Source organism: Manis javanica, chromosome 7 (assembly GCF_040802235.1).
Source record: "Manis javanica isolate MJ-LG chromosome 7, MJ_LKY, whole genome shotgun sequence".
NCBI classification, from domain to species: domain Eukaryota; kingdom Metazoa; phylum Chordata; class Mammalia; order Pholidota; family Manidae; genus Manis; species Manis javanica.
Window position 1 is genome coordinate 37,402,490 of NC_133162.1, and position 13,023 is coordinate 37,415,512.

The 13,023-nt window shown below is 56.7% G+C and overlaps 1 protein-coding gene across 13 annotated transcripts in view; it reads right to left on the minus strand.

The window, feature by feature from the left end:
• ZMIZ1 (zinc finger MIZ-type containing 1) overlaps positions 1–13,023 on the minus strand; it is a 223,413-nt gene that overhangs the window by 11,605 nt on the left and 198,785 nt on the right. For 12 of the 13 annotated variants that reach the window (XM_073240733.1, XM_037013333.2, XM_037013329.2 and 9 more), the window contains 10 exons: positions 12,702–12,919; positions 11,472–11,670; positions 10,274–10,564; positions 7,359–7,541; positions 6,362–6,439; positions 5,488–5,662; positions 4,473–4,614; positions 2,805–3,015; positions 1,621–1,726; positions 485–645 (listed from right to left, as the gene is read on the minus strand). In XM_073240733.1, the coding sequence (XP_073096834.1) occupies positions 485–645; positions 1,621–1,726; positions 2,805–3,015; positions 4,473–4,614; positions 5,488–5,662; positions 6,362–6,439; positions 7,359–7,541; positions 10,274–10,564; positions 11,472–11,670; positions 12,702–12,919 (1,764 nt within the window). The remainder of the gene's footprint in view (positions 1–484; positions 646–1,620; positions 1,727–2,804; positions 3,016–4,472; positions 4,615–5,487; positions 5,663–6,361; positions 6,440–7,358; positions 7,542–10,273; positions 10,565–11,471; positions 11,671–12,701; positions 12,920–13,023) is intronic. The other variant, XM_037013332.2, reaches the window with a different exon arrangement.

A 13,023-nucleotide genomic window follows, 5' to 3' on the forward strand; every position in this document is an offset into this window, starting at 1 on the left:
GCAGGGAGGGCTTCTTGTCCCCTCTTCTGGGGTTTCTTCTCTGAGCAGCCCCTCTCCCAGGAAATGCCACCCATCTGGGCTGCCCACAGTCACTTGACAGCCTTTCATTCCTCCTCCACTTCCTGAGCACCTGCTCAGAATAAGACCCTGGAACACAACAGCCACCAGGCAGAGGTGTCCCTGCTCTCAGGCTCCAAACCAGCTGTGGCCTTATGTGCAGGATTTTGGGCTGGCATCTGACATCTGCCAGAGCAGGGACTATCTAAATCCAGTTCTGCGGCCCCTTGGGAACCTAGGCCTTTGCATGCAGAGAAGATTCTCAAAGGATAAATGATGGCTGGAGTGAGGGACATCAGCTGCTTTCATGGCCATGGCATCCTTTGTGGATCTGAGACAGGCCCTGCTGCCCCCTCTGCCTATCCCCACCATCCCAGCCAGCCTCCAGGTGGCTCCCCACCAAGCCGCTCCTGCTGGGACCACCCACCTGGACATGCTTGCAGTCATGGCCTCGAGCAGGCAGCTGGATGCGCCGGAATGTGATAGGGCACTTCAGGGACACCTTGATGGCTGTTTGCTCCACACCATCCTCCCCATTGAGGGTCGTGTTGCCTGACGAGGCAGCCACGCTGCTGAAATTCCTCTTGACTGTGGGGTGGGAGGCACAGGTGCATAAGGAGCATAGGGCCATACTGCACATGCCCCCATACCCTCATGGGGCCAAAACACCTGCTTCTCCACCACCCCCAAAACACTGGGAGGTCCTGGCAAGAACTGCAGTGCACCCAGCCTGGGCAATGGTGAGTTTGACCTGCCAGGTGCTCTGGGCCACCCAGTACTTTGGAAAGGCAGCCCCCAGGTGCGATGTGTGGAGTACCCATGCCCCTGCAGGTGGCCATGTCAGTTCCCTGGCTTATGCAGAACTGGTCCCCCCACCGCCACCCCCTTTCACTGGGAAGGGAGACTTTCTGCAAAACTTTCAGAGACCCAGTCTGGCACTTCTGTGGTTTTCCATGTTCGTAGACGAGCCAGCCACCCCTCAGATACTTTTGTACTTAATACTTCAAGGGTAGAAATGGCAAAGGGCAACTGCCTGGCAGGATTCTAGGGCCCGGGGGTAGCAAAGAAGCACAAATGAAGTGGGGAGCAGTGTGCAACTTCCTGCCTGGCACCCCCAAGAGTCATCTCTGCCAAAGGAGTGGACTCTGAGCCAAGGCCCTCCCTCTAGAGTTTGGGCATGAGATGTTGAGGTGGGTAGTCTGGAATCCACTCCCATGCCTCCCTCCTGGTGAAGATTCCTGCTTCTCCAGTTCCACCCATCCTTCTAGGTGATCACCTTCTCCAGGAAGCCGGGCTTGTCATTTTGTTTTAATTTGCCTCACGCCCTGTATGACAATAAGCCAGCTCTTTTAGGTGGTCCAGAATTACCTCCATGTCTTACTGTACCATGTTCATCTGATCATCCCCACAGCCCCAGATGATGGGCATGAGTTGGGGGTGATGGTTGGTGACCAGGAACACTGAGGGCCCTGGGTGTTGTGCATGGAGCCGAAGGCTGGCCCTGGGTGGATGCCGGGACTGAGTGGGTCTGGGGGCAGGTCTCACTCCCTGCACCCCACTCACTTTTTGTGATGCAGTGCTCTGCAGGCAGGAGGCGCTTCTTGAGGAGGCCTTGCAGCACAGAGCGCACGGAGGGCCGGTGGACCAGCTGCAGCACGAAGAGGTGGGACTGCCGAGAAAGAGGGGATGCTGGGTCCCTGCCCCATGGCCCAGTGATGCCACCCTAGGAGCATGTCCCCAGGACTCGGGAGATAGTCCTTGAGGCCCAGGATGTGTCCTGGAGCCTGTGAGCCTGGGACTCAGGACAGGGTCGCCACCGAGGGACAGCTGCTGCTGCTCTAGGCTGACAAGCTGACACTGACACTGACACACTCCTGGGAGGAAGTTATGAGACACCCAGCATGGATCCTGGAGATGGCCTGGCTTTTTAACCTCATCCACCATTGCTCCCCATCTCAGGCCCTCTGTACTTTCTGCCAAAGGGTATCGTCCCTGACTTCACTTCTCTAGGAAGCCTTCCAGGATCCCCACAAGCCCCACAGGCTCCTCACTCTGACAGCATCCCTGGCCCTATGAGCCCTGTCTCTGGGTGGCTTCAGGATCTCCTGTGTTCATAAGGATCAGAGCTTCCCCTTCTCCTGTGTCGTCCACTGAGGCCAGCAAAGCAGGGAAGGCAATCTACCTCTCTGCAGATCCCGAGCAAGCCCTGCGTGCCAGGATCATGGCTCAGATGGGGTCCTGGATCAGTGAGTCACAGATTTGAGGGACAGACAGACATACAATTCTAAGACAGGTGGGCTGGGGCAAGAAGGGAGAGTTGATGCCAGACTTGGTGGAGCTGGGTCAGGGGGAAAAGGTGGTTAGAATATAACAATTTCTTGACAATGAGGCCAGAAGAGAGCATAGCTTGGAGAGGCACACCTAATGTCACAAGTCCAAGAAGGTGGTGGGCACAGGCAGATGTTAGGAAGGGTCTGCGGGAGTAGCGAGGTGAGTACACAGAGCAGATGGAGGCTGCAGTTCAACTGGGGAAAAGGCTAAGTTTAAGGCTAGAGCAGTGTGGCTTTGAAGGTCCACCCGGGTTAGGATTTTATTCCACAGCCATGTGGAGACTGGCTGCCTGTTTCTGAAAGATTCACTTTGGTGGCAGTGGGGATGGGGGATAGAGACCCATGGGAAAGGCTGAGGACCCCAGGGACTGAGGATGCGGACTCCTGCGCTGGGCTCCCGGCAGTCCCCACACTCACGCAGCAGCAAGCTGTGACGGTGATCTGGATGGTGTTGCGGCCTGGCTGGCACACGTGCTTGAGGTGCAGGGGCTTGTGGGAGGTCTTGTTGTCACCGCGTTCAATGGTGAGGGGCGTGGCGTTCACGCTGACCTGCACCGAGGCGGGCCAGTTGGTGTTCATCTGCCGGTCCTCGTGGTGGTAGCACTTAAACTGCAGCTCCAGGTCAGACCTGGGGGTGGGTCCAAGGCCCAGATTGGCTCTGTGAGAGTGCTGCCCTTGCCTCGAAGCCTGGACCCTAACTCGCCATAGCCCCACGAGTTCTAGGACCCCTCAGGACCCCATATCCTCAGCCACGACTGGTTCCCCAGCCCCAAGCTCTCCCTTCGCACCTAGCTATTCCCCCTGTCCACATCGCCAATCAAAACCCACCCCAACGCTTCCAGCTCCTCCCAGCTCCCTCTACAATCTCCTCTAGTCCCCCTCCTATAAGATGACTCCTGTTCCCCAGAACCGAGACAGAGGGACAGAAAGGACAGATGCTAATTTGACAGGACTAGCTGGAAGGCTGATGATGCCCATCCTGGACAACCGTTAGGAGAAGCCACCCAGGCCAGAGCCACGTCTGGTCTGTTCCCACTGCAAGGTGGGCTGCAAGGACATGGCACTGAAGGAGTGCCCATGACCCCAGTACAACCCCAGAGAATGAAGAACAAGCAGGGCCGGTGGCCAAGGCCCCCGGGGGCAGGGTGAGCACACCCCTGTGCGGGACTCTGTACCTTCCTGCCCGAGCAACTGAGCTCCTGGGCCCTTGCGCCAACCCCAGCTCTGTCTCAGCCCTCACTGAGCCTGCTCAGTATGGCTGAGGCAGGCAACAGGCAAGCTATGTGTGTGTGCCCACGCCCAGGGCAGGCCCGTCTCAGCCCTCAGGGTGCTCCCTGGCAGCTGAAGGGCTCTGTCATAGGCCCTGCCAGGCAGTGGGAAGGGCTGAGGGTGGGGACAGCAACAAGTTCAAGGACCCAAGCCCTGTCTGCTCCTGCCAGCTGTGAGAACCCCACAAGCCAACCAGCTTCTCTGGCCTCACTGTCCAGAGAGCAAGCACTGCTCACTCACAAGATCAAACGAGATCAGGTGTGGAAGGAAGGGAACACAGGGCCTGGCCCAGCCAGGACTCTGCATGCTGGTGTTCCAGTGTTTGAGCAGCAGCCCTGCCTGGAGGCCAGCCCCTTGTAATCTGCAGGCACGACTCAAATCTGGTCCTGCCCAACTCAGCCTCATCTTTCCACATCCCTGGCTCTGGATACAAGCCACGTTCAAGGTCCCCCTTGCCAACTCAGGGCCTCCACAGCGGTACCTCCTTCTCAGCCTTTAGGTCTGAGCTAGTCTCTGGGAGGTTGTCTCTGACCACTCAGGGTGGCCTCACGACTGGGGTCACAGCTGCTCCCTGCCCTCAGGCCCCTATGCCTACTGAGGCTGCCTGTTTTTTTTCCCTGTACCCGCAGGTTCCCTGTGACATCCCCAGGACCTAACACACAGCAGGGCCCAGCCCATGATGCTGAGCAGGTGAAGATGGCAGACAGACACTGCTGCCACCTCTCCAGGGCAATGCTGGGGCCCAGGGATATCACCACCAGGTGCCTCTTCCACCCAGCTTGGGCCCATTTCCCCTGCCCCCCATCCAACACTCACCTCCACATCAGTGTCTGGTGGACTGTGGGCCGCAAGTGAAAGACATGGTTGCTGACGGCCAGGTTGTGCTCCAGACGGAAGGGCTCCAGCACCACACCATCCCGCACAGGGAACGTGAGCCGCAGCTCATCGTTATGGTTAGCTGGGGCGGGGTAGGAGGTGGATGAGCCACAGCCTGTGGCCACCACGGGCACACAGCAACATGGGCTCCAGGTGGGTGGGGGTCACTCACCCTCATGACGCACAGGAACACATGGTGTGTGTGTGTGTGTGTGTGTGTGTGTGTGTGTAAGTAAGCAGGGCCACAGAGGCTGGGCTGTGTGCCTAGGCACACCTCAGGGAGCCCGTTTCTTCAGCCCACCTGACCCATCCCGAGTGTGTGTGTGTGTGTGTGTGTGTGTGTAAGCAGGGCCACAGAGGCTGGGCTGTGTACACCTCAGGGAGCCCGTTTCTTCAGCCCACCTGACCCATCCTGAGTGTGTGTGTGTGTGTGTGTGTGTGTGTAAGCAGGGCCACAGAGGCTGGGCTGTGTACACCTTAAGGATCCCGTTTCTTCAGCCCACCTGACCCATCCCGAGTGTGTGTGTGTGTGTGTGTGTGTAAGCAGGGCCACAGAGGCTGGGCTGTGTACACCTCAAGGAGCCCGTTTCTTCAGCCCACCTGACCCATCCCGAGTGTGTGTGTGTGTGTGTGTGTGTGTGTGTGTGTGTAAGCAGGGCCACAGAGGCTGGGCTGTGTACACCTCAGGGAGCCCGTTTCTTCAGCCCACCTGACCCATCCCGACCATTCCTTCTTCCCATGTCCCACCCATCTCAGATCTGCATGCCCTCGTCCCCACCTGCTCCTGGCTCTCCAAGGCCCAGGCTTCTTCTCTCAAAGCCTCCAGCCACTCAGGCAGATGGGAAGGAGGGTTATTCGTAGCCCAGCCCCAAAAGGCAGTCCGACTTCCATGACTCCCACCCACTGGAGCCTCGCAGAGCCGGCCAGACAGAGGGAGGGACAGTGGGGTGCTCACCTGGGGGTGGCGGCAGAGCGCTCATATTTGGCTTGATGTCAGGTGGAAAGGGTGGTTTAACATCTTGGCTTGGAGACAGGTATGGGGGGATGCTGCTCCCCGGGGTCATGGGGGGCGTGGGGTTCCCTGGAACAGGTGAGTGGGGGTAATTTGCCACAGGAACTGGCCTGGGTGGCTGGAGGGAAAGAGAAACCACATAGATTATAGGGTCACAGAGATAAGGAGGGGACATGGCTGTGGACCCCCCACCAACTGCAGGGTCCTAGGGCTATAGTCCCCACTCCCCTGAGGAGGAGAGCTCCCAAGGGAAACCCTCCCATCCTCCCGGCTGGCGCTCAGGCCTCTGTTCCATCAAAAGACAAATGAGACAGGCAGGTCCACCCTTCACATGGGTCATGGCACTGCTGAGTTCCTCCAGTGTGCCCTGCCCATTGGACAAAGGGGACACAGGCTCAGGGTGAGGGGGTACTTGTCTAATATAATCCTGGGAGGAGAGGAGAGCTGGGATCAAGCCCAGATCAGAACTCCAGGCTACACCCTCCACCCCCACCCCACTCCATGGGGGACCCCAGGAGTCAGGCCTGCAGCACCAGGGGGGCAGCTGACTCCCCAGCAGCCTCTTTCCCCTTATGTTCTTGGTTCTTGCCTTGCATTCTTCCACACTGGCCAGGTCCACACTTGTTCCTGGCCCACCCACCTGGAGCTGTGGATTCTCTGTCCTGGCATTACCATGCCCAAGAGCAGGTGACCCAGGAGTGCAGTCCCACCTGCAGGCCCTATTAATGCCCAGAGAGGCTGTAGCAGGAACGGTCAGACCCCTTAGGCACACAAGTGCATGTGGGTACTAATTCCTAAGACAAAAACGGGAACATACCCTATTGACGTTCCCCTGGCTGTAGTTACTGTAGCTGCTTCCCGAGAAGGTGTTATTTTGTCCATTAAACTGCTCTGGCTGTTGAACAAGATAATTCCATGAGTGTGGAAGGCAAGAAAACCTATCAAAAGCCCACTCTTCCTTCTCATATGAAAATCAGCAGGAGTACAGAGGATGCTAAAGAGGCCACCCAGTGTAGGGGTGAGGAGCAGGGCACCCCTTTGGGGCAGCCTTTCCATTCCCTGTCCACAGCTAGTCATTCAGCAAGAGTTTACAAAAATAGAAAACACCCAGTGTGCTAAAGTTGGAGCAAAAATACTAACCATACATGGCAGGTGGTCATGTAAGTTGGTAGGATTCCTTGGCAAATAAATGTAAAGTATTTCCAGAGTTTTCTTCCCTCCTGAAAATTACTTTTATAATAATCCCAAAGAAGGAAAAAACTATGTGCCTGAAGATACTCATGTTGGTGTTATTTCAAAAGTGAAAAATCAGGAACAACGCAATGTGCAACAGAAAGAGAATGGTAAAGTACAGTGCATCTATCTCGGTGGAATGTTAGGCAGCCATCAAAAGTGAAAACCACGAAGACTCTGACTCTATAGGAATAATAGTGATGTGCTTAAGATTTAAGGTCAAGTGAAAGAAACGGATTCAAAATTATTACATAATATGTTGGTGCCTGCATGCATGTAAAGAGACAAGGTTTAGAATGAAATGTTAATATGCTTAGGTGGCTGCTGCTTCTTTAAATGTATTTCCTTATTATTATCTTGTGTGTGCTGTAAATAGTAAAAGGAGAAGGAAAACCACTGTCTTGAGCCCCATGAGAACAGGAACCAAGGAAAGCCAGTCTGATGGTTTAGCCACCACATGCAAAGCTCTCAGCACACGAGGACATACCCAGAGATCTCTGCCTGTCCCCTGGTGACTTTGGGGGATACCCAGGGGACAGATGACATAGGTGGGGGTAGAGATGTGAGGTGGTGGGACTCACCTTGTAATACTGCCCCATGTTGACCGTGGGGGGCGGGTACTGCCCAGTGTTCGGCTGGCTGGGCATCCTTTGCCCAGGGTAGCTGGGAGAGGTGAGTGGCCGTGGGGGGTTGGGGGTCGGGTACTGGCCTGGCTGGGTGGGAAACTGGCTGTTTGGTCCATATTGCTGGTTTCCATAGTTGGGCTGCGGCAGCAGAGAAGAGAGAGGGGAAAGGTCTTGAATGTCATGGAACTAAGCCATTCTCTGGAATGCCAGGACTGCCCAGCCCCCTCCCCGCTGTCCCTGAGATTTTCTACCCTCAAAACACCCTCCCCACCCAGACATGGGAGAGGCTGAGCCAGATGCCGAGGCCCCTTCTTCTGACATCCAGGGACACTACCTTCCGCCTATCGGGCTTGAAGGCCACGAAGCTGTCTTTCTCAGAGCACCCTGCCCCCTAAACTCCGGGGGAACTCTCAGAGCCTCTTGTTCCCACCGTTATGAGGGGGTTTGATTCTAAAGCCCGCTTTGCATCTAGTGCTTGGTAAGTGACAGAGGAACACAGGCAGCAGGATGTGCTTCCAGGCAGGTGGCCTTCCTACACACCCTGCATTCAGAGGCTGGGAGGTGCTGTCCCTGTACCCCACACTGAGGTTCGGTTTAGGGCCATCTGTGCAGAGGTTGGGAGGACCAGGATGGTGAAAGGACAACCTTTCTCAGGGGACAGTTGACAAAGAAGACAGCTTCAGGGTGGGGCAGGCTTGGGCCTCAGAGATCTCCCAGGTGACACACACCATTCCTGCTTACAATGATCCCCACCCTCTAGACACCTTCCCCATCTGCAGGATCAGGTGACCTCAGGGCCACCTGCCACCCAGACACCCGAGGCCATTATGTCTTGAGGAGTCAGTGGTTTCTTCTTCCCTGTCTGATGAAACTCCTCATCTATTAACTGTCTCTCCTGCCCTCTAGGCTCAGGGTCCTCTAGGCTCTGGGAGGCAGCTGCGTCCCAATGTCTGGCAAAAAAACAGGCGCCCAGTAAATACTTGCTCAACAAATGAAAGAAGGCCCTGGGGTCAGATGGCAGAGGAGGGGAGATGTCTGTGTCAGTGCTGAAGAACTTTGTGCTGCTTGCCCTGTTGTGACATGGTGGCTGCTCTATGACACTGAGGTTCCCGTCATATCACTGGAGGAGAGGAAGCAGAGGCTGAGGCCTGCCCAGCAGGCTAGAGAAGAGACTTGGTGGAAACAGGTGAGCAGACTCCAGCCTCTGTCCCAAGGTTCCAAAGACTCAAATATTCTGTGAGCATGCCACTGCAAGGTGAGGCCTGTCTTCCCACACAGGGTCAGGCCAAGCAGGCTGTGATCACTCAGTGTCACAGCCTAGTGTCAGGCATTTTGAAGCTGGTAGCATCAATATTCTATGAAGAGGATGGCTTAGTAAACATAACCAGGAAGTTTTAGGGTGCCCTGTAGTGGCAGGAAGAGCTGGGAGCACAACATTGCTGCAGGCTAGTGACTGGGAGTCCCACTGCCTTTTCCTTAGACACTTCCTTGGGAGCCGGGAGCTTGGAGGCTTCAAGTACACCCCTAGCCGGGCCAGTGGGGACATGGGCAGTTGAGAGGAGAGGGCTGGGAGGGCACAGATTTGTGTTGAACTGCACGTGGGGGTGAGGCCAGCAGCTTGTCCCTCCTGCCTACCACATACCAAGGACAGCCAGGGCCTCCGGAGCCACCATCCTTCTCTGGCCCCATCCTGGAGTGTCAAGGCTTGACCCAGGCTCCTGAGTGTCTGAGGAGGTCCCTGACCTCTCCCTATCATAGACTCAGGACTCCTCCATCATGGCCAAGTCACCCTCTAGCCTGAGCTTGGATGGATGCCAAAGGGAATCACACAGACAGAATCACACAGACATCCAAGGAATTTTAGGTCTTTGGGCTCTAAACCCACTGTAAGCCCAAGCTCAAGGCCATAGTTCTGAGAACAGGTGTGCAAGCAGAGTGTTGGGGGGAATGCTCTGGAAAGGGCTTTGTCTGGGTAAAGAGGAAAGATAGGCCTCCTGAGGAATATGTTCCAGGCCAGGATTCTGGGGCCTGTGTCTTCTGCAGATGCACTATATCCTTACCCAGATAGGCTACCTGCTGCCAACTCCTTTCTGAGTGCTAACTGAAGGCCTGTGACACCTGCTCCAGGGAGTCCTCCCTCTCAGACCTCACGGTAAACTCCATACACCCCATCTCTTGTGGGTTCCTGCTTAAAACTTATCTTTCCTGCTAAAGTCTCAGTTCTGGAGGACAGAAGGTGTGGGTTATGCTTCCCTAAATCTTCACCCCACCTTTGTCTGAGCTGGCTGGGCAGCCCAACAGGCAGGGTTCCTCCCAGCAGAGCAGCTGGGAAATATACTGTCTGCCTTCCAATCGCTTCTCAGCAACACAGCTTTCAGATATTTTCAGGGTTTTGTCTCATCTTTCATTCTTGGAAGTGAGAAGCCCTCCATGTGGGTGTGAGGAATGTGGACCCAAGGAGGTTTTGTACTTTACCAAAGTTACCAGCTAGTGTCTATGCCAAGACAGAAGAGAATACTAACAGCAAGTCCTGCCTGCTGAGTGCCCGAGGATGCCAGCCCACGGCAAAGTGCTTCTGGGACATCCTGTCATTCAAGCCTCCCGAGCAGCCCTGGGACGGTCACTGCCATTCACAACTAAAAAACCCTGAGACTCAAGAAGGAGATATGACTTCCACAAGGTCTTCCAGCTGAGAAATGGCAGAGCTGGTCTTTAAACCCAGAAGTCCCTGATGCCCAAGGCTTTGCCTTTTGGTCCAGGCTTTCCGAAGGTCAATCCATTCCCCTCCCAAGGTACCATTTCGATGTTTTCAAGCCCCAGGTCCTCCTCACCTCCCACTTTGCCCACCACCTGTGTGCTGTCACACTCACCTCTCCTGGGTATGGCCTCTTTATGCTCTGAATGGGAAGGGACTGGGGCCGGGGGCCTGGGTAGGTCTGCTGGGGCATCCTCTGCCCATGTGTGCCAAAAGGGCTGATGCCGGGTGGCCGGGGCTGGTTCATACCCATGGGAGGGCCGCTCATCCCCGAGGGTGTCATGCCAGCCGCCATGCTTGCGGGGTTCATGCTGCCCCCCATGGAGGCAGGCCCCCGAGGCCCGGGCTGATTCATGAATTGGCTGTTATACGCCTGGGTGGGACCCATCTGGAAAGAGGAACAGACCTTCAACGGGAGAAGAAGAAAAAAAAAAGAATAAAATGCCACATGCATTGAAAGTGCAGGGAGGGAAAGGTGGGGGAGGAAGGGGACTCTGAGTTCGGGGGACACTTTCCTGTGTGGCTGCAGCTGGTGACCAGGCCCCAGGGAGTGCTGGTCTCCTGGGCTCAGTGCTGCCCTCTGCAGGCCACACCAGAAAGATGCAGCCCAAGGAGTGTTACAGGAAGGGGCACAGTCAGTCACTCCAAGGTACAGGCAGCATTTCCAGGGAGGCAGGCAGGGTAGCGGAAGAGGGTGGAGGGGTGGGGAGGGGTGTGGGAGGATGGCGGTAGATGAGGATGGAGGCAGGAGCCCCTTTCTTGGAAGCTCTGGCGGTGCCCTTGGTCGCTGGCCAGTGGAGACACACCCTTCATCCACGAAGTCTAATGCAGTCCCAGCTCCCACCTCTGCCCCCCTGCCCCGCGGTCCCCTTCCTGTAATCCCTGCCGCCATGCCTGCCCTGGATTTCTGTGGGAGCTCCCCCGCTCCTTCCAGCCCCTCCTTCTGAAGGGCATGTGAACAGAGCTGCGATCCGGGCAGAACCCTCACATGGGGTAACTAGGAGAGCACTGGTCTTCAGAGGCCACCCAGGGGACAGACTGATGATAAGGCTATTTTGGACACTGAGCCTGCTTTTTGGTGAGTAGGGAGGGGCCAGAGAGACATACGGAACCTTTCTCCATAGGCAGACACACGAGCCACCAACCCACACAGAAAAAAACACAAGCACCCAAACGCCACCCTGGCCACACTGACATACCCACATCCTAACACACACCCGATACTTCAGCTCCCCCAGTGCACACAGCCCCACAGGATTCCTTGGTGCTGTCTGCCTGTCTGGTCAGGAGTGCAGGACTAGTGGGGTTCTTACCGGTCCATACTGGTTTATATCCTTGTTCTGTGTCTCCTGCAAGGCTGCCACGGTGGCCGTGGCTGTGGCTGTGGCTGTGGCAGCCGCTGCTGCCACTGCGGCTGCTGCGGCGGCAGCTGCCGGCTGAGTGAAGTCAGCAGGCGGCCTGGTGTGTGGAGGAATGCCCATGCCTGCAGGGGCATTAGGACCCCCGGGGTAACTGCAGTGGGGAGAGAAGAAGGGAAGAGTTACATATTGCCTGGGTCTAAAGGGGAACCCACGACAAGCCTTGGAGTGTGAGGGAGAGAATGGGGCCATTCCAGGGGAAGCATCTAGACCCAGTGCCCAGACTAACAGCCCAAGAGGACAGGCGCTTCCCTGTGGGTTGGCAGTTATTTGTGCAGGCGCTCGGTGACCGCCAAGCTGCTGTGTTCCTGGCGCCCTGGCTAGGTGCCAGCTGGTGCTCTCTGTCATGTGTATTAGATCGCTGCACCTCGGCTGCCCCATTCAGCCCATCTTCTGGAGGACACCTAGCTTCAGAGAACCCAAGCAACTTGCCCACGGCCCTGCAGAGCTGGATCGCGGGCTGCCATGAAGCTTCAGGTGTGCCTGGCACCTGTGTTTAACCACCGGCCCTACTGCGCTGACACTTAACCAGGGCTGACGTCAGCCCCTGGAGCTGGGAGGTGTGAACCTGAGGAGGCGGTCTTGGACAGAGCAGGGCGGCGAGACGAGGAATGGGTGCCTCTGCCCCACCCCACTTCCCTGGGACACCTTCCTGGGGTTCCCTGTCCATTCCTCCCTTCCTCTTGAACCAGGGGATTCTCAGCCTCTGAGCAGTTCTGCCCCAATAACCCACGGGGTAGAGCTGGTCTTCCCACACCCCATGTACAGCTGCTCCTCAGCTCTCCCGGTCCAGCTCTCTCAGTGTCTTCTAACTCATGATGGTAAGAGGCAGAGAAAGGCCCCTCTGGGGAATGTGAAAGAAGCTCTTCTACCCCCACGGGCTGCTGGCTGCCACATGCTGCCCAGCTGCTGTAGCATCTAACCCGCAGATTGGCCCTGAGATTGGGGGGTGCCTGGGTTCCCTCAACTGATGTGACAACTGGAAGGAAGTGCCAGGGCTCAGCCCCACTCCCCAGGCCAGGAAGTGTGGTGCTGGGGTCTCAAACTGATTCTTCTGCCTGGATGGAGGGCAAGAGGAGGGCTGATCGTGCTTCTGAAGGTGGCCACCTGGGCCAGCCTGCTCACCTGGCCCCGAAGCCCCCACTGCCGGGGTAGTTGGGCCGGCCGTACATGCTCTGCTGGATGTAGGGCTGAGTGGGCCCGGCCTTGGCTGAGAACTGCTGCTGCTGACCAGCAAACTGCGGGGAGCTGAGGCCGGGGTTGCTGGTGGTCATGCCCGATGCCATGGGGTTGCCGCCTGGATTCATGGGGTTGTTGGCATTGGCCATAGGGTTCCCGAGGACCTGTGGGTGGAGGGAGTGGTTGTCACCCAAGCAGGTACCAGAGGTGACATGGAGAGGAAAAAGGAGAAATCAAGGTGGGTGGAGAAAGTGAAACAGAGGACAGT